This window comes from Strigops habroptila, chromosome 5 (genome assembly GCF_004027225.2).
Source record: "Strigops habroptila isolate Jane chromosome 5, bStrHab1.2.pri, whole genome shotgun sequence".
NCBI classification, from domain to species: domain Eukaryota; kingdom Metazoa; phylum Chordata; class Aves; order Psittaciformes; family Psittacidae; genus Strigops; species Strigops habroptila.
The window spans coordinates 20048579-20073707 of record NC_044281.2 but is presented as its reverse complement, the minus strand read 5'-3'; the positions used below and the strand labels follow the sequence as shown (position 1 = coordinate 20073707).

The 25129-nt window shown below is 36.5% G+C and overlaps 1 protein-coding gene across 3 annotated transcripts in view; it reads right to left on the bottom strand.

Moving 5' to 3' along the window:
- TLK1 (tousled like kinase 1) overlaps nucleotides 1-25129 on the bottom strand; it is a 69742-nt gene that overhangs the window by 6073 nt on the left and 38540 nt on the right. For all 3 annotated transcript variants that reach the window (XM_030488798.1, XM_030488799.1, XM_030488800.1), the window contains 13 exons: nucleotides 24762-24848; nucleotides 23568-23657; nucleotides 22629-22721; nucleotides 21392-21502; nucleotides 19630-19766; nucleotides 18197-18385; nucleotides 10745-10811; nucleotides 7040-7137; nucleotides 4279-4360; nucleotides 3890-3981; nucleotides 3714-3803; nucleotides 2859-3028; nucleotides 1567-1702 (listed from right to left, as the gene is read on the bottom strand). In XM_030488798.1, coding sequence (XP_030344658.1) covers nucleotides 1567-1702; nucleotides 2859-3028; nucleotides 3714-3803; nucleotides 3890-3981; nucleotides 4279-4360; nucleotides 7040-7137; nucleotides 10745-10811; nucleotides 18197-18385; nucleotides 19630-19766; nucleotides 21392-21502; nucleotides 22629-22721; nucleotides 23568-23657; nucleotides 24762-24848 — 1442 coding nt within the window. The remainder of the gene's footprint in view (nucleotides 1-1566; nucleotides 1703-2858; nucleotides 3029-3713; nucleotides 3804-3889; nucleotides 3982-4278; nucleotides 4361-7039; nucleotides 7138-10744; nucleotides 10812-18196; nucleotides 18386-19629; nucleotides 19767-21391; nucleotides 21503-22628; nucleotides 22722-23567; nucleotides 23658-24761; nucleotides 24849-25129) is intronic.

Below are 25129 nucleotides of genomic sequence, written 5' to 3'. Positions count from 1 at the left end.
GCTTAAAGAGATGCAAGTGCAAAGAAAGCTACTAAAATGATCTGAAGAATTGAGAGCCTACAATTCAGGGAAAAGTATTGAAGGCTATAAAAACACCAAGAGGAAAGTACGAGGAAGGGAAACAACCTACTTGAGGGAGGACAGTGTTGGCACAGGAACAAACAAGTATAAACTGGCCACAAATAAACACAGTCTGTAAATTAGAGGATTAGGTTTCTAATGATGAGAGAACTGAGGTTACAGAACACACTTCAAATCAGATTACTGGGGACAAAACACTAACTAAATTTAATACAAACGTCTTTAAGTTTACAAAAGAGATTATGTGACCTGACTATCCGGAGAGGCAGGTAACTGGACCCAGTGACTGAGGAAATCCCTTCCAGGACTATGGTGCTGGCAGTTTGTGCAATCTGCTCTAAAGAGACTCATCCCCCACCTCAATCTCATTCATAATATTTCCCTCCTTAATGAAGATTTTGGGCTCAGAGAAAGTATGATTTAGTAATGCAGAGATTCATCATGAACTTATAATGGTCACAGACCTTTCTTTATGTTTTAGTTTACAGCACCACTAATGCCTGTGGCATTTTAGATGAAATCCAAAGGCTAAAATTGGTCTTTAGATAGGTAAAGCATTAAAAAGAGTAGCAAACACCTAACGCTTCCAAAATGCTTCAACTTGAATAATCGTCTTCTCACAGCATGTGCATGTTGGCACTTGTGCAAGAGTATGTGTGTTTTCTTTTCTAAAAAATCTGAAGGAAAAGGAAAAAACTTTATTATGTGCAACTTCCAAATATGGGACAAGTTGCAGAGCAAATGGGAATAACACTGGCTTCTCTGTTTAGTTAGTTTCAGCTCCTGACTCTGATCTTGAACGAGGAGAGTAAGAACGAGGAGAGCAAGAACAAATGAACTAACAAATAATAACCTGGCCAATATAAGCTGACACAGCTACCATGGTATCTGAAAGAGCTGCTGTGCCATGAAGAATCTGCATCTTCATAGAGCAAATTCTAGAAACAGTTTTTCTGCAAGCTTATTGTCATTCCTGTTCTGTAGGCAGCTCTAAAACTTCAGGTTTTTGGACAAGCAAGCAAGTGCACACAGAAAACAAATCACAGCTGCTGAGCTGTCATTAACCTTTAGGATGGAAGAGTGAATACTCTTTTGTCGTAAGGACATTACCTGCTGGTAATCCCTGCTCTAAGATCCCCAAGGACTAAGCACCCACACTTAATCATCATAGCACTGTCAAACATCTTCAACCACCTGCAGCCGAAGATTAAACACCTGCTTCTTCAAGGAAACCATGTTTCTAAATCACAGTCATCATCTCCACACTTTTTTATACATATAAAAAACAAACAACACACTCTCACACTCTCTTCTCTTACTTGCTATGTTACCATTCTAACATTTGTGAATATCAACATTCACAGTGCTGCACAAAAGTCTTGTTTGTCATCCATTTTAATACTTTTAATGTTAGCTCTCTCTCCAAATTGGCTTGGTAAGAGAGCATTTATGAAACATGAACAGCAAAATCAAACCAGGTATTACCAGTAAGTTCCTGCTCCCTGTGAAGTTAAATCCATTCCATCCACACCGTAGCTATCATCATCCATTATTTTGGAGAGGCCAAAATCAGTAATTTTTATTTCTCCACATGCTGTTCCATCTACAAGAAGGATATTACCTATCCAGGAGGGCGGGGGGAAAAAAAAAATTACCTCAAAAAAGCTAACAGAATGCTTTATTTTCACAACCAGGTTAAATTTGCAGAAATATCTAAGTTCATGAGGGCAAGTGACAACTTTACATCACTTTATACCCTCAAGTCTAGAGTAACTTGACTATGACACATTTCAGTGCAGTCTCAGGAACTCTCTAGGTTATCATCATCATCTGAAATGGCTCCCTCAGCTGGGAGCTGGCTGGACAGCGAGGAAACACTAAAATGTAGTGAGGAAACACCAAAACATAGGTAGCAGGATACCAGTTACAATGAAGTTTCATATTTTTCTGCCCAGAACAAATCCTACACTACAGGTTTCAGGGCTTGCATGTCCCATAAAATTCTGCCAAGAAATTGCTTACTTCATGTGTTAAAGTATAATTTCTTGATATAAAAGTTATTTGATGAAGTTCCTTTAAGAACAAAGACTTACGAGACTAAGAATACATTCTGTGCAATTCCATAATGTGAGACAAATCTACATGAACCTAATTTATTACATAGCAGTAAACAAACAGGCCAGCATTTAGAGTTACATTACAAACACCACACTTGGAAGTGTAGCAGATTAAAGTACATATAGTATACAAGCATCTTTCATGCAAGGTGGTAAATCAAAGGCCATGGAATCAAAACAGAATACATCGCTTACGACAATGCTTGTTATTCATTCTAAAGAAAACTTCCATAAAGTCCTGTTTTGAAGTGCTTACATTGGGATGCTGGAAGAGACTGATTACCTACTTAAATCCTTTACAGACTAAGAAATACATAAGGGAAAAATTATTTACATATCAGCATTCCACAATGATCAGAGAGGAGAGCCAACTAATGATATTATCTGTTTATATTGCTAAATACCAATGTATGTATGTATCTATATGCTGCTGTATGATTTTTTGCCTACAAATTCAAATCAAAATAATACAAAGTAGAAAAGTTATAGCAAATATTTTTTCAAAGAAAAGACAGACTATTTTGGCAATAAAGCTAGAAATAAAGGCTGTTTACAGTAAACCTGACATACAGAAGATAATTTTGGTACTTTCAGACATGAATTACAAACAAAAGGATAAAAAAAATAATTAAATTTTCAATTGTAACATTCCTTATTTACCTGGTTTAAGATCATAGTGTATAATAGGGGGCTTGATCTCATTGAGATACCGTAGTGCATTTACTATTTGCATTACAATGGACCTAGCTTCCTTCTCTGACATCAATTTATGTTGCTTGAGATAGAAATCCAAGTCATTGCCTTCACAGTATTCTAACACCGTGCAAAACCTAGGGTAGAATTCAGAGAGACAAAATTAAATAACATCTCAAACTGCACAATGAGAAACAGAGATAACCTAGTTTAAGAATGGCTGCCTGAATATTAAACTATATGAATGAAATTGTTAATACAACACCTGGCATAACTACTGCTTTATGAAAACTAACATCAATCAGAACACTCATACTCACTAAAAGACAAAATGCACCCAATATTGATGAGAGGTTAAGTTGAAAAAAACCCACCCTATTTATGTAGGCATGTTTCTCAATAGAAAAATAAATTCACTCCCTTAAGATGCGACATAATTTCATGCAAAGAGGTGCAGCCCAGTGACCATATTACTAGCTTAAGCTAGTTACACTCCTGATGCTATCTACTCTTGGAAACTTGTTTAAGCTGCAGCAGCCCTTGCTCTGCCCGAAACATGACAGCACTGCATACCCTTTTGCCCTCAGGACATGTGTTGCAAAACACTGTTTTCATCACTTTATAGAAGGCCTGCAATATTTAGCTGAGACTAGTGTCTGCAACTAGTGTGGGTTTTTTTTAAAGTCCCCTTAAGGACTAAACACTTTGGCTGAAAGCAAGAACACGCTATTTTTGTTCAAATACTCTTCATTTCTGTTTATCTAATATACAGCACTAAAATCCTTGCCAACTTCTGGAAAATGTATGATTTTATGTACTTACGTATCTGTATCCAAGGAGAAGTAGTCATATAGTTTAACTATCCGGGGGTGATCCAGTTCTTTGTGTATTCTATACTCTCTGCAGGCATGTCTAAAAGAAAATGGATACATTAACCTTCTACAATCAATAAAATGCTATTCAGTTTAACATATGAAGCGTAAGTCATTAATATTTACTTGTGGTAGTTTTCTTTCTTTTCATCCCTCCAGCTTTTGTTAAGCTGATGAATCTTCACAGCAGCGTATCTTTGTTCATAAAGATCAAAAGCCTAAAAAAGAAACCCACAAATATGGGAAAGTTATAACCAAAGATGATAAAAATAACACCCGATAAAGAGAGGAAAAAAATTGGCATGTAATTGACAAGTTTATTGACAAGTTTATTGACAAGTCTATTGTAATGCTACCTCCCTCTACAGGTTAATCAGAGTTTGCTCAACCAGTGCTTAAAGAGTATACCACAGTACAATCATTCTGCTTACTTAGATCCTCTGCCTCCCCCAAAAACTAAACGTACAAATGTACTTGGCTCAAACATTAGGTTTAGCAGACCCAACACACTCTACCTTGTATACTTCACTGAAGCCACCTCGGCCAAGTAAATGGAGTAACAAATATCGTTCATTCAACGTCGGGTGATCTTTAAACCTTGAAAGAAAATAAAAAAAAAAATTAATTCTACGTAAGGTATACAAATAGAGTCTAAAATGTAAACCTCTTAGTATTACTCCTCAGAAGGAGCTTTCTTTTTACTAGCAATATATATTATATATAATATGCTGCACAATATTACACTATGTGTAACCTTATGGCACAACTGTACAACTGGCCAATTTCAGTACCTTTTGACTATTTTGTGTAAAAATGACACCACAATACCGTCACCAAACCAGTCAATTCTGGCAAACTTTTTTGTTATTTTTCTCCATTTCTGTGAAGATAATGAAAACACTCTTAAATCTAAACATCTGATAGAAGGGTTCTCTCTTTGTTGTACCAAAATTTAGAGAAGTCTCAAACTTCAGCCTTTTGGAACAGACAAGGAGGATATTCTTCCAATTTCACATGAAAGGTGAGTGGACCTGTTGTATACGCCTGCCTCTTTTTAACAAAATGGATTCTATGTAACACAAAGTAGTTAACAACAGCAATACGGGGGAAACACACCAAAGGACTGAATATTTGCTCATACTCTACTCAAAAGCATCCTTGACCAGTAGCTCAATTCTTTTAAAACCACACTCAAATTTAATTCATATTTTTTTAGTCCTTCTACTGAATGTATGCCTCCAGTGATGCCATTCTTGTGAACCTTATCACCTTCCCTCTCCACTGCTGCTTTTGTTACTCTGTGGCTCTCCGTGGCTAAGAACCTACATCTTGCAGGTAGCCCCAGCATCACGTGGGCTCTAAACCCAGACAGGGAAGCCCTAACTCGCACTCTCAAATTGTCCTGTTATTGTAGTGCAAATGTAAAAAACACATGCAGACATCCAAGTTCACCCATCTCTGAACCGGGCTTGGGGAGGTCACCCATGGGTAGAGGGACATAGAGGAGAACACTTCTAGAACAAGAAAGAGGGCTCAGCTTTGCACCACAGCTGGAAGCTGAAAAGCCAGCAGGATTTGAGCCAGGACCCAACAGTTGCTTCACTTCAGAACCCTGTCCCTTACCAAATGGCCAGCTGCCAAGACATGTTAGGGAAGACAGCAGGGGCCACAGACCTAAAATACTTCTCCATTGGGTCTGTCTTCTATATTATGAATGTAAAATGCAGCTTGGCCACTCGGTAAATACACAAGTTTGAACTCCTACAAAAACATGTTTAAAGCTTTTAGTTCTGCACCATAAAACGTGTCAACATTGACTGCAGAAAATGAGCAGTGAAGCTGCAGTATTCTGCTTGTCCAGGTCCTGTAATTCTGTTTTCAACTGGGACTGTAATTTGGACATTCTTTGCCCCACATATGCACTATTTACACAGTCAAAGCGTGTCATTTTTCTGTGGCATTTATTCCTTCATGCTGAAGTATCCCTTTTAAAAAAACAAAACAAAACTCTTCTAATGCAAACACTGAAGATTAAAAAAGTTATCATTTAACATGCAAAGAGCTGCTTGCTTATTTGCTGCAGGCAATCCATTTTTAAAAGAAAATATTCTGCCATTGAATTCTAAGAATCAAGCCATTATTTTTTGTATCCAAAACACAACACCAATTTAGCTGCCAATTACCACTATGGCCACACAGGAACAAAAATTTTCTGTATTCCTGCAGAGTAGGTATGGAGCCCATTAAAACAGTTAAGCACAATTTCACATCTTGTTGCTTTTATGCTTATAAGTCTTGGTGTAGATGTAATTCTATTGTATCTAAAAAGTAAAAATGAAAATAAAATCCTATAGTCTTAAGGCTACTGTTTCAAAAACATTTAGTAGTGCAGAAAGAAAGAAGCCAAGTCCCATCCTCTCCTTCCACCTGGCTTCTCATACCAACCCTTGCACTGCCCTCTCTCCTCGTGGCAACATAAGCATTTTTGCAACTGGGGCAAAGAACTGGACTAGGAAATTGATCTGGAGTTAAAATTAATCCAGAAAAAGAAACCATAGGAGCTAGTTTCAACTTGGATCAATTTCCAGCATCTGTTCAGTAAAGAAATGCCATTGCAGGCATGTGAAAGGAAACAGGGCAAGGGCATAAGCAGTCAGGGATAGGCAGAACCAGTTCCCTTCAGCCTGAAGTGCTGGTATTAGTGTTTTTGTATGTGCCATCACAGAAAACAGACTAATTTTTTTAGGTTATGTAATTATTACTTTCAAATCTACATAGTAATCGCTAACATTAAATAACAATTTAACCTTATGGTATATTGCTATGCAAGCTGAAGTACAGAATAATATTTAATATGTCTTTTATATGTACACGTATCTAATAGGAATGAAATCACAGTGCAATAAAACCAAATGTGATTTTAACTGCATCACAAAATTGCTGCTGTTGCAAACCTCCCCACCATTTTCTCGCATTACTGTCAGCTAAATTAACTGCATTAGTTTCCCTTACAAGTATTCTTTTTAGCCTAGTAATATAGTCTAGGAAGTTTTAGCTCTCCTGCACTGTAAGCTGTGTATATGTAATTTTTTGCATATTCCGTAAAACCATTAATAAGTTTACCAAATTATAAGTAATTCTTTATTTTTAAAAGTTGAGAACTAAAAGAGAACCAAAGAAAAAATCATGAATAAGCTTCTCCTCTGTAGGTAAAATGTGATTTTAGAGCATTATTTTAGAAATAGACATCCAAAATTAAGACAGCAAGTCTCTTACTGTGAATTATCTTCATTATTTATTCTTTTCAGTTCTCTTATGTGAAGATTCCTAACTCTTTCCAAACGTTCAAGTTCTGCTTGTATTTCAGCTTCCTCCTGCAAATGAAAAGAATGGAATATAAAAGCTCATTTACTCCCCATTTGAAAAGGATATTTTTACCCCTGCATCAATACTAGTGGTGATGGAGGAACATTACATTACAAAACCCTGCTGAACTAGAAGAAAGCACTGCTTTTCTCTTAAAGCCAGAAAAATTCAGAAAGATAAGGCAAAAGCCTGTTTCAAGGAACCTTTCTGTCCGTGAACCCACAGGTAACGGGATGTTCGTCATTTTGTTCTGCACTGTAGGGATGCTATTTGAAATGAGAGGCAGCAGGGTTTTGTATTTCAGCCAAGGAGAGAAATTATTTGGGAAGCGGTCTAAAATTGATGTACAAAGAAAAAACTGAGATATGTGCAGTTACAGATTTTGTACAAACTGATGAATTAAGAAAAGACATTTGAAATATTTTTAGGCTGAAGTGCAAATAAAAAAAAAGAATAAAAGACTAAGTCATTACAGCAGAAACATTCTTAAGATGTTGATACAACACACCAAAACCAAGCTAATTTAAGATTTTTCCCTTCATATCTTATTAAAATTACAAAGGGAGAATGTGTACTGCCTAAGATTTTGAGTGCAATTTCATAAGCAGCATGTCAGGTACGAGCACATTCCCTAACTAATTTCAGCACTTAAAATTATCTCATGTTTATGCTACATATTAGAGAACACTGAAACAGTTGTTTATTCAGATTCTCTAAGAAAGTAAGGAATTCACGATGCTTAATTTATGGAAACCTATGTATCTATATTCAAAGTGGAAAATGTACACTCATTGAAAAACACTGAGGAAACGGTTCTACTGATTTCAGAGTTAGTACTTCTAGCACTTGAAAGTTTGAATAAAGGGGAGACAAAAGTAGCCCATACCAGACAGCTCATAATTATGGAATTATTCTAGCTGAAAAGGAAAAAAGAATGTCTGGCACCTGATAGGTATTTTTTAGTAGCAGTGCCAGTGGAAGCAGTGTCCCACATCATCTCGTGTTATTTTGGCACAGCCTCTTGTAGAGCCAAATGGTGAACCACACTTGAGAACTAATCCTTTTTTTTGTTTCATTTTTTAACGGCTCAAAAAAGGATACATATTTGGCTTTTGAAAGAAGCTAGATCAGTTCTCCAATTTATACTGTGACTGCACAACCTGGTGGTACTGGTAAAAGCAATAGGTCAACAAGTCATAGCATAAAGGGCTGGAGGCAGAAGTCATTAGATGGGAGAGAAAATGCTATAAAGCTGGTATTTTCAAACACTGTATATCATAAAACCACATCCTGAAACAACTGTATTTATAAAATCTAAACCACAGATTAAATAACCATATTTTCAATGAGTTGAGAAGTCTGGACCAGATCATTTCGGTGGATATCCTGAATCCCTCCCCAGAAGCTAAGGAAAAAAACCTACTATCCCAAACCAAGACATCAGATGATTCTCCATTCAAAAAATGAAAAATAAATTCCTAGTAATTTAAAAGCTGGACTAAGTAACACTAGTCTGCTAGTAGATCTGTGTGGACCATTTGTTTTTCCTAACATATAACATCAAGCTTCTCCCCTCCCAGTTTATAGAACATTAAACTCTATTTTTTTTTTTAAATTTACATTTATCTTGTTAAGAGTTCCCTGTTAAATACCCTGAAATGATATGCAGTTCCTCATAACCCAACAGTTCTTTCTAAAGAATTCTAGCCCTTCTCCCCCCATAAAAGGCCACACACTTATACACACACAATTGTCTATGTTCTTCCCAAAGGCTGACAAAAAAATCCATCAGTTATGCCTCTTTCGGGCTTTTTTGTTCATATATTATGCAATTCAGCGGTTCTCAAAATGTGGTTCATAGGCCAATGTTAGTCCAAAGAGAACTGGCTGGTTGCATTGTTTCCAGCTGTTATTTAGGACACTCAGGCTGTGAATACCTTTAAGCAAGAATGAACCAGCTTAGCTGCCTCAGGTCACTGCTATATAAAAGGAAGTGAGAAAACAAGAGCCTCTCTCCAGGACCAAAGCTGCTAGCTGGAAAAGAATTTCCTGGGGAGCAGAAGGAAAAGAAAACTGGTGGTGGCAGTATGTACAGGGCACCAAAAATAAGAGCACCAGGAAAGCATCTGGAAAGTGAAAAAGAAGAGGAGCAGACAGCAAAACAGCATATGCAGAGGGAAAGAAGAAAAATAATGTAACCAGCAAAAAAGCACTATGGAAGAAATATAGTCATGTAAAAAGAAGATTAGAAAATTGTTTTTCTTAGTTAATGACAAAATCTGTATTGCACATAAGAATTAAAATGAAAGTATTTTAATTATTATTTTCAGATATATTCGAACATGATTTGCTAAGAAATAACATTTGTTTCTCCTCTGGCATTTAGTCAGCTTCCATCTATAGAGCACCCCAGCATTGATGCTCAAAGCGAAAACAAAATTCAACAACTTTGTAACAGCTTCCTTCATATATCACTTGAAATTTCCATTAGACTTCCAAAAAGTTAAAGCGTAGAAGAAAACCTACAGAACTTCCTGTAAAGCTGGTGCTATTTCTAAAGCATTAGCCATGAAGAACTATGTGGGCAGTCTACTTCACTAGTGCCAACAAGTTTATATGCAGACTCCCTACCACAGACTCAAGTACTTTCTTCTCATATTTTTCAAAACCAGCAATGTTCCAAAGGGACCCAGTTCAGTTTATTATGGCAGGATTTATAACAGGTGACATATACATTTGAAAAGAACAGGCCTGAAACAGACTCTTCCAATATTTCAAGGGGAAAAACACTATGACCTTTTTCAAGTGAACATCTCAAGAACTACTGCTCAACAGATAAAGGCACTTTTCTTTCACACTTGAGATATTTCTGCCTGCTTCAACTGTCATTCCTTTTCACAGGTTATAACTCAAAAGCTTTACTTGAATAAGCAATAGTTTGTTAATATCACAATTATCTCATTACACACATTTATTAGAATGATGGGCTTCAAGAAAAAAAATATTGGTTTGTTTGGGGTTTTTTTTCCAAAAGTCAAAAACTGGAGTAAAATACCTGACTGCAAAAAAATTTAAGATACAGAAAAAAGATTTTCCATAAAAGTAGGAAAACTGTATCTCCCTAACTGATAAAACCACAGTGAATGCTGTAGATGATCAAAACCTGATATTCATTCAGAAATGCAATGCTTTGTAAAACAGAGCTTTTTAAAGGCCAAAAACTAACATAAAAAGCCCATATATCAAACTTGGCTAACTCTACTTCCTCTGTTCTGAAACAAGAACAGTATTGGTGGCATCATCACTATTCCCACTGTTAGAAGGATTCAAGGAATCGGTACAGTGTTACACTGAATGGACTCACAACTATTCTCCTGTATTCCCAGTGCTTACAGCAAGTTGCACAAAAAAACTCCCAAATAAACAAAAAAGGAAGCAAAGCCACTGTTAGGCATAAAATTGTACAGCACTTTTAGTGCTATGTTTTCTAATAAGTCAGCTCTCAACAAGCCCTCTCCTTTTTTTGACAGTACTAGTTTTTATGGTCTGGGGCATGGTCCAAAAAAAAAAAAAAAAAAAAAAAAAAAAAAAAATCTTAAAAGCCCATATACATACCTTTTTGAGATGTCCTAATCGAAGCTTGAAGATTTCTTCCTGTTCATGATACTCTGCTAGAGTCAAACTGAAAAAACCAAACATGTAATTATAGCTTTTACATGATGACAAACAAAACAATAGCATTCTTAAATACTACAGTAAATACAGTATCTTATGTTATTTACTACCACGATGCTAGCAATACATTTTTGAACCATTTGAACATCCTGGTTTGTAATTCCAGGGTCAAAACATACTTAAAGAATGCCTCTGTCTCTGGTATTCTGGAATATTAACTGCCTCTCCCACTGCACCATTTCTCTTCTCTCAGACTGCTTCTTAGATTATCTGGATGCATCCTGAATCTTATCACTATCCCAGTATTTTAGCTGATGCTACTCCACTGCTTGGTTCTCAACTCCTAATGAACCAAAAGATGGAGATCCAGAAACCAACTAGACAAGACTGATAACACTGGATTTTTGAGCTGTGATTTAAAGAACACACTGCAAACCCACACATTCCAAGTTCATTAACACTGCATTTTGCATGAGACCAAAAATTCAGTTTGGAATCAGCATGTGATTCTTCTGCTTGTTCTCGTTTTATCTTCCTTTGGAAAAAGATTCCTGGCTACAATTAATTCAGCAGTGTCTGTAGACTTGCTAGGACACAAAGTCAGTTACCATCCAGAAGGTCTAGACTGTTCATATAGATTAGTAACTAAGAAACCCATGAACTGTATGCAGTATCCATCTGACAAATGAAAGAAAAAGACACAGGAGACAAACCACTAAAGAAAAGAAACCAAAGAGACTTCAAGTTCCAGAAAAGAAACCATATGTGTAGGATGAAGGGGAGCAAGGCATGGGGAAAGAGAAAGAGGTATAGCCTCACTGAAAGAATTCACACAAAATTCTACTAACAACTTAAAATTAACCATTTTGTTGTTTTGCCTAGATCTATTATTTCTTGCATGATGCAAAACTAAAACTAATAGGATAATACATTTTCACAAAGTTCATTTAGGGACTTAAATTATCAATGGGAAGGTAAGTTACAAAAAGTGTTTAGAAGGCTATACAGGCTTTTAATATTGCAAGTCTGAAGAACAAGAGTGCCTTGAGAATCACCAGGAGTTTCCCCAAAGGTGAGGAACACCAATTCAAATTTCTCTTACAGTAAATGCCAACTTTGACAAAATTTGCAGAATTCTAATTAACCGTAAGGCTTCTTCCTCCCTCTTAAATTTGGATGTAGTTCATCATAGTTTTTAGAATTCTAAACCCTGTATTAATTTGGTGTCAAAAGTTGTTAATAACAGGCGTGAATCTTTTCAGGATAAAACCTGCTTGTTCTGAAGCTTTCATAGAGCCCTTTCCTACTCCTGATTTCATAAATACTGAATTTCACTGCCCCCTTCCTGACTTGGCCAGGACAGAAGATTTAATTGATCAGATATACTCCATTAATATTAGTGAAATTGCTAGATTCTTTTTTGACTACAGCATTTAAATGTCCAAGAAACAGCTTCACAAGACTCTAAATATTTCATCAACCTTCTGGTCTATAATGTATAGAAGTCTTTCAGATCAGGTGACAAAAGCACCCATCACCGCACCCCGTGAGCATCTGAGAAGGAAGCAATCCTTTCTTTTAAAAGCTATCCTGCACCTTTTTTTCCTACTGGAATGAAAAGCAGCCTTGTAGTCCAGTCAGCAAACATTCCCAAACACTCTGAAGGCGTCAGAGTGAGAAAATTTGCCTCTCCAAGAAAGGCAAAGGCCCCTTAGTACCAGATTTTGGAACCAAATGGTTATACTCTTTTCCTCGCAGTATCTTCTTTGGTTTTAGACAATTTACACTACATCTTAAAAGAAGAGGCATTAAAGCAAATATGAAACAGGGTGTCTCAATACCTAGGAAAGCTGGCAATGCATTCCCTGTACAGTCCAAACAACAGCAAGAAACCCAAGAAAGCAATGCTCTAATTCCTGCTCTAATACATCTGCTATACCTATCAAAGAGAATATCGAGACCGTGCTAGACAACTCACAGCAGCATCCCTGCCACTTTTTCAATACTTCTACTCAAACAGTGAGCTACTCTAACAGGGATTAAGTTCTCAATTAAAAGGCAAAGGATCAATGCCAATGTATATGAGGTTGAATGTTATTCTTTCCAGATTCTTGTCTGCGGTATAAACTACAGGCTTCTGAATTTCCAGAAATGCAGATAGTAACATTTGTCTGTCTTAGGAAGAAAAGTATTTAAGGTGGCTTAGCAAAGCTGAACCACAAGTAAAAGACACTGAATACAAAGTTTATGATATGACCTTCCAGAATTTTCAATGAACACTGAGAGCCCCAAAACCAAGGCTCCCTTGAAAAACTAACGTAATAAAGAAAATGTGGTCCTTTTAACGAAACCTCAGTTATCTACACAGAATTATGACAAAGTGCCTAGACAGCTTTAGCAAGTCCTGCCTTCCAAAAAGTTTTTAAATAGCCCTCCTGAGCACAGAGCACAACATAGAGGTCATATTGAAAACATTAAGATGCCAAGTCACTCTTTCCATGTTTCCATGCTATACCCCAATAAATGACTGTTTTCCATTTTTCTATTTCCTTACAAATCTAACTCTATTAGAGACACAGCATGATTCACAGCAATTTGAAACTGTTGTTACTGACCACCACACTTTGGAAAAGGCATATAAAATGCTGAACTGCAGACACAGTCGCTTTGGATTTTGTTTGTTTACTTATGAAAAACAAAACTTTATTCCCTCATATTCAGAAACATTTACTCTTTTTTTTTTTTTAGTTTATTGCTTCTTATCTATAAATATACTGCACTTCATATGCCTATTAAAATAGCACACAACAACCAGCAGTAAAACAACAACAGTGTGCATGCTGTCTGTTTTCTGGCTACGGACCACCACCCTGCTGCACAGGGTGAATACATCCAGCCTAGAGACTGCTTACGATCAGCCCATTGCTTCCCACCTGCACCTTCCTGCACCTTTTGCAGAGCAGTGGCACGCTGGAGGCACCTTCTGAGAACAGAAGTCACCTATGAGATCATCATTTCCCGCAGAAGAGGTTGCTCCTCCATCACCTGAGACACACAGGTCTCAGATGTAGAGGAAGAAAGGTTGAGGAGCACAGGGGAGGGACATTGGACAGAAACAGGCTGCTGCCAATGAACCAAGTGAACTTTAGTTGGATAGTCAGGCTTGAGGCTAACCTGAGGCGCACCGGGGAAGAAAGGCAACTATGAGTAGGTTGCATGAATTAATCTGGTAACAATCTGGTCCTGACCTTGATCTTTTCTGCTCAAAATTACAGTGCAATAAATGCTGTCTTTTAACTGTCTACAGCTGAACAAGCTATCATACACATGCAATGGATTCCTAAAATTCACCGAAAAGCACTGGACATATTCTGTGCATGTAGCGTAATTTTCCAGTGACATGTAGGGCCACAGTGTGTCACCTTTACTTGTCACTGAAAGGCCAGCTTCCCTGGCCTGAAACCCTTTTTTTTAATTAGCAAAAATAGGCCTTCCAGTTGTTTAACAATGTTAAAGCCAAATTGCAAAGGCCTTGACATATTATGCATGGGTAGACATAACCGATCTTCTTTGCACTTCTTCCTCACATGTTCAGACAAAACCTTCTCTTCATCAGGGACTGTAGCAATAGCAAAGGGGGGAATGGGTTTAAACTTAAACAGGGAAAGTTCAGGTTAGACATAAGGAAGAAGTTCTTTACTATGAGGGTGGTGAGGCACTGGAACAGGTTGCCCAAAGAAGTGGTAAATGCTCCATCCCTGGCAGTTCAAGGCCAGGTTAGACGGAGCCTTGGGCAACATGGTCTAGTGCGAGGCATCCCTGCCCATAGCAGGCGGGTTGGAACTAGATGATCTTAAGGTCCTTTCCAACCCCAACCATTCTATGATTCTGTGATCAAACCACTCTTACTAGGGGGTACAGACAAGACAAAAAAAACTCCAACAAAACAGCCATCAGCTCCTTGGTCTTCATGATGATCAAGCCTGGCATATTTAGAACTGTCTCTCCTCCTTCCTTTTCCCAGTTGAAAAATCATCTGGATACCCAGGCACAGCAGAATGTGGCCATGCCCGCAGCCAACCATACACACATCCAATATAAGTTTTTGGCTACAATCTCTGAAGCACCCCTTTCTTGGTCCAGCCTTATTCTCACTCTAGTTCCTCAAATTTCTGCAAGGACAGGCAGACACTGACTAAGACAAAGACTTCCATGAGGTCTTCTCGCCCATTGTTTCCATGTTTGCCTTAGAAAGAGACTGCCTCAGGAAAGGAGCTGTCTTTGCTTGTCCTGTAAAGCCCAGACACATTGTTGGCACTTCAGCCTGAAGAAGTTTCTGAAAATATTTTTATTTGTTCCATACGGAACAGAATGCTCCTCTAAATGATGCATTTGTTCAGCTACAGTAACAAACTCTGCCAGCTCCCTCTGCTCCCCTATTCCAAATTGCATGCAGGGACAAGGAAAGGATGCATGTAGACTCAAATGGAGGAACTGAGAAGCAGAGGAAGAGGTGACTGTGAAGTGAATATAAGTGACATGGCTGAAGCTGCACAGAAAGGACTATGCCACCTAAACTAAGTAAAACATCGCTCCTAGAAATAACTGTCTAGTGAAATAAGAGCTGCTTCCAAAAAGCAAGGACTAGCACTATAATGTCTCCAAAGAATTTGGAATGGAGTTTTCAAACAGATTTCTCAAGGGCTAAAGCAGCAACCTCTACTTCAAATAAATGTGTGGGTCTTTTTTTTTTTCCTTTAAATAAATTTCAATTTCTTTCTTTTATGTAAGACTAATAAAATTACTTTGCTCAGTAGAAAAGAGATCTCTCAAAACGAAACCTACTTTTTAGTTTTGGGCCACAAAAAGGGAAAGAATGATGGAAAACCAGGACAATGTTTAGATTCACCTGTTGCATGTTATTTAAACACCAAACCCACCATTCACTCACAGGGCACTGGCAGATGGCCACTTTTATACTAATAACTTCAGTGCAAATATTTTGCTTTTGAATTCCTACCAGAGACCATAGTATGTTCAGCAAAAGTACAACAATGCTCTTATTAAGAATGCCTCAGGCAATACCTTCAATCCATTTCACCTGTTTTCGGAAAGGGCTTCAATAATATTGCTTGTTACAAAGCTACAGATCATTTTGTCTTGTCAATACTTGCAGCTGGAGACATTTTCTAAGGCAAACAACGCAGTAGCAGAGACACTTGTTGCTAACAACTGCTAGCAAGTTGTTTGTTTATTTTAAAAAGATCTGCCTAATCACTTGCATGTACGTTGTACTGACTTACTACTGGTTTAGTTCATCAATCTCAAGCAGCTCTGCATTTCCCCATGCCTTATATAAACAGAACCTCTTCCATTTGGCTCTACTAATTAAGATGATTACTTTCAAACTAACACAGAACAGTGATAAGCACAATGTAATAGGAAAGATGACAAATTTACTCTAAAATGGAAGTGCACCATTATTGGTTTACCAAAATACACAAGATGTGTGAACACATACTACTACACAAAATTGTAATAAACCCTAAATACAAACATTTAAAAAACTCTTTCAAGTAAAGGCCTAAGAGTATGATGCAGCTTAATGATTCTGTGATCTCAGACATATCAGAGACTTTCTCAAAGATCTGAAACAAAATTTATAAGCTTATCACTGAGGCAAGCAATCTCTATCTAGATTATATAATGTTCAAATTAGGAAGCTTAAAGGCAAACCAGCTTTGACTCAGTAACGGCTTATATTTATGCTAGCATTAGATACAAAAGGGCAATTCTGATAGTTCTCGTGGCAATTCCATAACCAGCAAGCATTTTCATATGCCATTTAACATGGAACTGGTTAAGCCAAATCAAATGACAATTTGAAAAGTTTTTAGTCATTTGGAAATTATTTAAAACTGCCCAACACCAGAAAATATTCAGAAGTCTATTATCAGGAATGAATCTTGTCCTACTTAACGATTAGAATGTGTCTTCTGTATTTTTTCCCAAATGCACATTTTATCATCTCCTAAAGCAGCAATGAGATTATGGAAATTTAACATGAATGAAGACATGAACAAAGGCTGGCAAATTAAAAGTTTTGTAATTTTTCAGGTCTTTCCATTACTTAAATGTTACTTTTAATATGAGGTATTGCATTCAAACAAAAAGGTATTTTCATGTGACAGTAATCTTTACCATACTATTCAGAAGTACGAACATAGGCAGGAAGTATTACTAAAGAATCAATTTGAGCGATGACTCTTCAGCTTTTTATCAAAATACACGAGTAACACTAATCTGGATTTGCTTACATCGCCAGCCTTACTACAGTATTTTAATGATATTTTTGTCACAGCCAAACAATTTCACAATAGAACATTAAGAATGATGCATTATGCAAAACATATGCAGCTGTCTTCAAACTGATTGTCCAACTGTATTTATTTTGCAGATCTAACCAGAGTAATTTATTTACCCGCCACCCCCAGAGGTATAAATTACTACCTCTGCAAGTGAAAGGTGACAGGTGATTTTGTTCAACACATGTAGCCTACTTCTGCAAAGTAACACAGATTAATTTGTTAGTCTTTTTAACCCTAGTTATTTACTTTTTATTTAAGCTGACTAGGAACAGACACACTATCAGCTGCAGCCTCTTAGCATCAAGGACAATAACTAATATCTCCAAGAAGCAACTTCTTAAAATACTCAAATTAAATGTCAAGAACACATCTGTCTGTGCCTTGAACTATGCCATTTCTGTCTGCAGGAAAAAAATATCACTTGAAAAAATGGAGAATTCTTTGATAGCTCTCAATTTTTATGTTCAAATGACAAAAAAAAAGTAATCAACATTGTCAATATGTGAGATGGGATCAGTAACTTCTGACAGTTGCTCTCAAGATCTAGCATTCAGAAGGGGAAAAAAAAAAATTCTTTTCCATTTGTTGTAGATACATGTCTTGAAATACTGAAGGCTGAAAAATGCTTTTCTTGTCAGCTAAAGTCTCTTATATGAAAAATGAAATGATCTCTAACTAAAGGAGAGGTTCCTAAACCAATGTGGATCAAGAAAAGTTCAATAGGTATCAATGACACTGTAAAAGGAGGAAACCGTAATAAGGACTCCTCTAGATCAGGAAAACAGAAGGAACATTGCATAAACACATAACGGGCCTTTCTCTGATGACTTTACCAAAAATAAATTGGGCAATTGTATGACATCTTCATAGGCAGTGGTGCAAATTTCCCTAACATCAGCAAGTCCTCAGTGAGAATATAGCTGCTGAATATACTGAGTGTCTTTTTATGCTGTTATTTGAATAGAACTCACACAGACAATATCTGAGAATTTATGTAAAAGACTGATTGAAATGTTAAACTTACAGCTGTGGTAAATTGGGTCTAACAAAGGGATCGTTTTCTGCCCCATTCACAGCTTTATTTTTCCTCTGCTTGGGTTCAGAATTGGCAGATGGTGCCTGAGAATTATTTGTAGTTGGAGGCTTTCGCTTGGCCAGGAGCTTTCTTTGCCTTTCAATGTCTTCCCTTTGTTGATTCACCCATTCTTGCTGCCTGTAAACCCCAAAGAAAGCTTTATTAAAGTTTCATCATTTTGCATTTTTTAAAGAACTACCTTTGTAACTGATAAAGCATAAAGAAATTTTTAGAACATTTACTGTACATGTGAAAATATTTCCAAGGAAAAAGAACACCAATGTTCTTCATGACGTGGAAAAATTTTGCTAAAGTTTTGGCACAATTTACTTCTGAAATGTAGTGTTTTGTTTTTTGTTGTGGGGGTTATTTTGTTTTCCAAAATGTTACACATGATTTCTCTATTAGAAAAAAGAAATGTATCTGAGCTGGTAGATACCTCCTTTCATACCACAAAAAGAAATGTAACAGAGTGTACTTGATTTTTAGGCAAAATACTTAATTTGATCTGATCAATCCCAAGTAAATCATCATCTTGGTTGTATGGTAAACAATTACAGCTGTTATGCAAAACAGTTATACAGATAGTATTTAAGACTCTTTAAAAAAACCCCAATGCCCTAGGCAATCACGTAATGCTAAAACTATGCAATGCCCTTCAAAAACTAAAATCTTGGTGACTTACTTTTACATTTTTATATATATCTATATACACACACACATCCCCCTATATACATCTCCAAAGATTGAATCAGACCCATTACCGAAGAACACCTTTTGAGGCCTTGCTTAATTATTTCACCATTATCCCGATGCTCTCCCAGAGCCCTTTTCCTTGGTCCCATCTCTGCTGAAATGCCTGTTGCAGCAGCTCTTTTCCAGGTGGCTGCTCTCCCCCATCCACTTGCACTAGACCCTACCCGAGGCTGTCAGATTTGTCACTCGTCCTCCATGGCACTGAGGAGCAGGATGCCTGAAAAAGCTGCTAGAGTGATGGATGCACAGGCAACACCTATGTGACCAATGAGAACTTCACAGACCTCATCTGCCCCAATGATCACCAGTGATACGTAGTTAGACGCCTGAAAAATCACCAATTTAGTTTTACAGCTCTTTCTACCAGCTCAGCTGAATAATTATGTGCTGCACATTTAGTACATTGATGCTTTTCTAAGGATAGTTAAAAATCAAGTGAAACAAAGTTGTCTTTCAAGGGAACCCAGCTTAGTACTCCCTCATAAGGGAGTTCTGCACTGTATTCTCAGTCTGCAAAAGGCAAAGCAAAATACAATGTACGAAAATCCTAGAACCTCAGTAGTAAAGAAATCCACTAGAGGGAACTAACAATTAGTGAGAATTTTAAGAACATAGCATGGACTAACTTCACAAGATTTTGAAATGCAAAGCCATCTGTCCACTGTTCAGTAAATGAAGCACCATGACGAACTGTTGTAAAATGCCCCAGGCGTAATCTGTCTTGCATGCTCTTCTCTCTGCTTGCCAGCTTCTCCTGTGTGCTCTAAGAAAACAACAAAAAGAAAATTCATATGTAGTAATATAAAGTGTTCAAAAAGTCAGTAAAACACTTCCCGCCCCCCCCTCCCCCAAGCAAGTTTCTAAGGGAGGGATAAAAGGAGAGTAGATAGAAATATCTTTTATTACTTTATTTCATTTATTCTCATTTCCGTAGAACTTCTAAAGTTGGCAGTTGTCAGACCTGGTACTAATAATGATTTGTGCACTAAAAAAGATAATCTGAGTTTGACACAGTTTTTCTATAAAGTTCACTGTTCTTTATAATTAACAAAATATTTTACTTGTAAGTACAGCAAAACAGACAGAGCATCAGCATCATACATTAAAATTATGTCTGTACATGCCTATTATACTAATTGAGCCTGATTAGGTATTAGAAAGAGTGCACCTACTATACTTAACTTGGAAACTCCCTTGTCAGAGCATCTATGTTACTACTTGTACCAAACTGACTGAGTTCAGGAACCTCTATGTAGAAACGCACTGCAGGTAGACTTAACTTGCAGTAACAGAAGCAGATGCCCTTCTCAGAACCAGTCACTACTACCACAAGCATCCTTGGGATGTAATAAATAACTGAGTCTACCTAGTCTGCTTCAGCACAAGAAGAGCGAGCACTATGAGCACCGCTGATGGACAGAAGCTTCTTTAATTGTTACAAACGCTCGCTTCTTTATAAATATCTGTGGCCCAAAATTACCCACACGCATACAAAAGAAAGAAAAAAAATAAAAGAGAGAAAGGAAAAAGTAGGAAGAAGTTGAAGTGAGAATTAAGGATCTTTGTGCAAACAGACTTCTAGATCAAAAGGGACACCTGTATGACCTTTCATGAAAAATGGCCTATTGTGATACCCTCAGTCTGAAGCTGCTCACCTAGCATCATGCTGATCAGATCTGATGCTTCTTTTCCCCACATTCCCCTCATGCTGGAACTTAAAAAGGACTGCAATAATTTATTTATGGCCTGCTAGTAAGGAAATTCTCCCTATTCCTCCAGCAGATCAGTTTGTGCCCTTGTATCTGACAGCAGTATCTAGCAGCTAGTGTTAGGGAAGAGACCTGGCTGTTTACGTTAAATTTTTTTCTATCCTAACTTTAATGAACTGATTTTCTATTCACTTTTTGGTTCTTGGTTGGGGTTTTTTGTTTTTTTTTTTTTATTTTGAAGAAAAGGGAGAGAAACAAATATCCTTACCTTCTAAGAAATTGGTGCTGGTTTACATATAATTAGCATTAGATTTGAAATAAACATTTCCTTTACAGTAGTATGAATGTAAATGGTCACCTTCATTTCCTTGTTTCCATTAATTCAGAGCTAACATAGCATTTAATCATTGTACATGAAAAATTATCTCAGCCACTTCAGTGTCTCTCAAAGAGATTTTATCTGTCTCCTCTCCACAATTCAGAATTTTTTTCATCCACTGTAATCTTATTCTGACAGGTTGTCCAGATAATTTGCCACATGCTAAATTCTTATATTTTTTATTTTGTTATATCTGAATTACTTGGGGAAAACCCTCCTTAAATTAAAATGAAGGAATCATAATGGAGTTCTGCAGCACCCTCAGTTTTTAATCAAAGATTTTAAAAGCAGTAAACTTACCTTTTCGATAAGAAGCTTCTTGCTCATTGAAATACATTTGTTTAATCTTTCTTTATATTTTTCAAGTAGCTTTTGTTGTTCATCTATTTGTCTTCTAAGATCACAGTTAGCCTAACAAATACATACAAAATATGAAAAGATATATGGAAAAACTACTTTTGTTTAAATCGGCTGTCATAGAAAATAAACATATTTACCTTCACATGACTGAAGTAAGGAACATGCATAAACTTAAATACATGTGTATATATACGAAATGAATATATATGCAAAAATCTCATTTCACAGATCTATCCCATATTGTAGAAGGATGTCTCGCTTCCTTTTTTGTTTCCTTTACACTGAGCTGCATTCTGTATCACAGAGCATTCAACATATAGATAATATATAAAAGCATTGTACTGATCCCATTTCTAGTCCTCCAGTGTTAAACTGAAAGTTTAATTTTAGCTCTGGATCCTTTACATCTGACTGAAGTCATGTGAAATCCTAACTTTTAAAAAGGAAACAAGAAGTTCACAATGATAAAAGTTTCAATTATCTGAGTAGGAAGTTTAACAAGTTCCCTACATCCCAACTGTATTTAAATTATTACCTTAAAAAGCACAGCAATATTATTTTGTTTAAAACTAAGTGATTTTTTTTTAAGGTTAAGTTTGTCTATCCCATACTGTTGAACATGTGCTAGAAAAATCTGCATGTACAGGTTAATATGTGTGTACTTGTTTACATATTAGCACTAAATAGACTACAACTTGTGAAAAGTGCTTTTTATTTCATATTTCTAAGTATCACCTCTCTAACACTTCTTTCAAGAGCACAAGCATTGATTTTTTTTTTCTGTAGCACTGATAACTGCTATTCACAATTAGAACAACAAAACCACCACCTGTTATGTCAAATTATATCATGAACTTAAGGAATTAATCAACTGCCTGCAAAACAGCATCAGTTTTCTTTGTACCTTCAGAAAGTCTGTAAAAATATTTAATCATTAACAAGCTGTAGCACAGAAGCAGAAAAAAAAGCTTTATACATTTCATTTTATAGACTTCTTGGATTTTCAGGGGGAAAAAAAAAAACCCCAACCCAAAATTAAAAACTCATTTCACCTTTTAATTTAGGTAACTCAAGGGCAATTTTTAAAAATAAGGTTATTCAAACATTCAAAATACTTGCTTCAGATTGACTGTCTGTTGTTCTGAATAAACATCTTTACCCCATGTCTAACACTTACCCTGAGTAAGTCATCTATACGACCTTCTTTCTTTTCCAAGTCTTGATTTTTATTACTTTCTAGTGCAGCTAATTTCAGCATTGTGAGATCAGTCTAAAAAGAACATTTTGAAATATTTATCCTTTCCTTTAACAATTACAGCATTATTTTCTCATGTTTGTTATGCAGAAAAATAAACTGCTTTAAAACATTCAACAAAACTAGCACATCTTATTTTCATGTGTTTTGAAAGTGACAGAGAAGGTTCTTAATCAAAACTGCTTTCCCTCTTCATGAGTATGACTGTGAACTGTCGTGACAAACCACTAACAGTATTACAAGATGTCATCTCTAAGGGGAAAGTTATTGTTCACAAAAAAGCATACAAAACAGGTCACGAATGTAAATGTCAGCTAATTACTTTAAATTCTCTGTATTTGGTCAACAGGTGAAGTAGACTTGTTCTGACTAACTTGTGAAAGATAGAACAGATCATGTCATAAATGACAGAGAGGATAAAACAGTTGCTTTTGGCTTTTAAAACTCATGACAGAACTACATCTTGATCATTCTGATCAGCAACTCATTTTTCTTCTTCAATGTCATATTTTAAATGCAATATGACAACAGCAGCTGTCACTTCAAATACTGCCTGAAAGAGCAGCCTCTACTTCTAAGATCACACAAAGCTTGAGTAAAAGCCTACCGATGACATGGTCATCTAACTACTTGTGAAGTGCAACACTGGCAGCAGAGCAAGTGCAGAATACAAAACTAATCAGAGAGATTTAAATTATGACCTGCTGAACTTAACAGAGAAATGCTTTGGTGGACTATAAAAAGCAAAGCTTTTGAAAGCCTTTAAGAGTTTAGAAGAAGTTGACAGACAAAGAAATATACCTATCAGGTTTTTTCCACAGTCTTAAGTGATACAGGACAGCTCGACCCAAAAATAGTTACCTGAGTAATTTTAAAAGATAACTGCTTTGGTTGTGTGATAGGGTGGTCCCCAAAAGCTAATGAAGTAGGAGAAGGACTATTCTGTCGAACCTGGAATATATGAAAACAAAGTATTTTAGATACAGCTGTAATAATTATGAATATAGACTTGTTTACAACTCATGGCAGGAAAACAAGATAGAATAGAGAAATCAGGTATCTTTATTAAAGAAAATACTACTTGGAGTACTGCACTGAGAGCTATCACTATGCTGTTATATATCACTTGTAGTGTAGAAAGGATGCAATATATTCTCTGAGAAAACTAAAGATTGTCACTTTTGGAAACAGATTGAAAGATTTAAGACAATACAAGACTAACATAAGGTGATGTCAGACTTACACAGACTTATTTTTCTGATTCTAAGCTTTCACAACTCAAAAATAATGTGAGTTATTTTTGGAGTGGTTATTTCCCATGGGAGAACCACAAAGGGGAAGCTAGTGCAGATCAGAACACAAATCCTGTTAATGAAACTTTCCAAAATCCACCAGTTTGTGTGAATGAGACCGTCTTCAAGCCAAATTCTACATTCTGTATTACACTCCATACTGTCAGCAAGAATAAGAGGATGCCTTAAGTTGAAAGTATATGGAACAAAAGCTGAGGTCTACCAGCAGAGAAAACAAACCCTTTCTGTAACTGGCAGAATCTGTTTGGCAATTCAGAATCACATGCGGATATGCATAACACTGCAATTGTGCATATGAGGAAGAAAACAATTAATTAGCGTGATAAGCAAAGAAGTTTAAAAGGATACAGGCAAATCAGGTGTCAATTATGAAAAAACTTACAATTTATCAAAACCTGAGCTTTTAAAGTCCCAAGTTAGGGGTCCAGTTTCCTCATAAGTAACAAAAATCCTCCCCTTTGTGTGAACTTTCTAAATAGGTGTCATTAGAACATTTTAACATTTTTTCATTTTACATACTTTCTTTGCATTTAAAAATGATGGTTTGGAAAAAAAGTCCCAGCATTAACAAAAAATTTTAGTTTTAATATTTAATTTGATCCTTTTTTTCCCTGTTCAAATAATGAACATCTTCCAAGGATTCCTTACTTTGAAAACTCTTCCCTTGAATATGATTATTTTCAATTATGCTACTTTTAGACTGTGAAAGTTTCTCCAGCAGTTACAAAGTTCACGAACTTACAGAAGAAGGAGCGGAATGTGAATTCTGAGGAGATCGGATTGCAGGAGGTACGCCTCGCACTGGACTAGAGCCGTTTCCACCTTGGTACTGTAGAGAAGATATGGCCCTCCAATTAGTCAATCTTATTATCAAAATACATTAAACATCTACTGAATGACATGGCTTATCTGTACACAAGATTTGTAAATCAGATTGTACTACTTTTAGTAGTGTAGCCTTTGTCTACTTAAAGAAAAGCGTGAAAGAAAATGTTTTTTGTATTTTAGGTCAGATTGCACCAAGAGACAGTGCATCTCTACTTCAAGGTTTAATACTCATAAACATACACAAAGACAAGAAAGTATTCTCTCGAGAGGCCTGTCCATTAC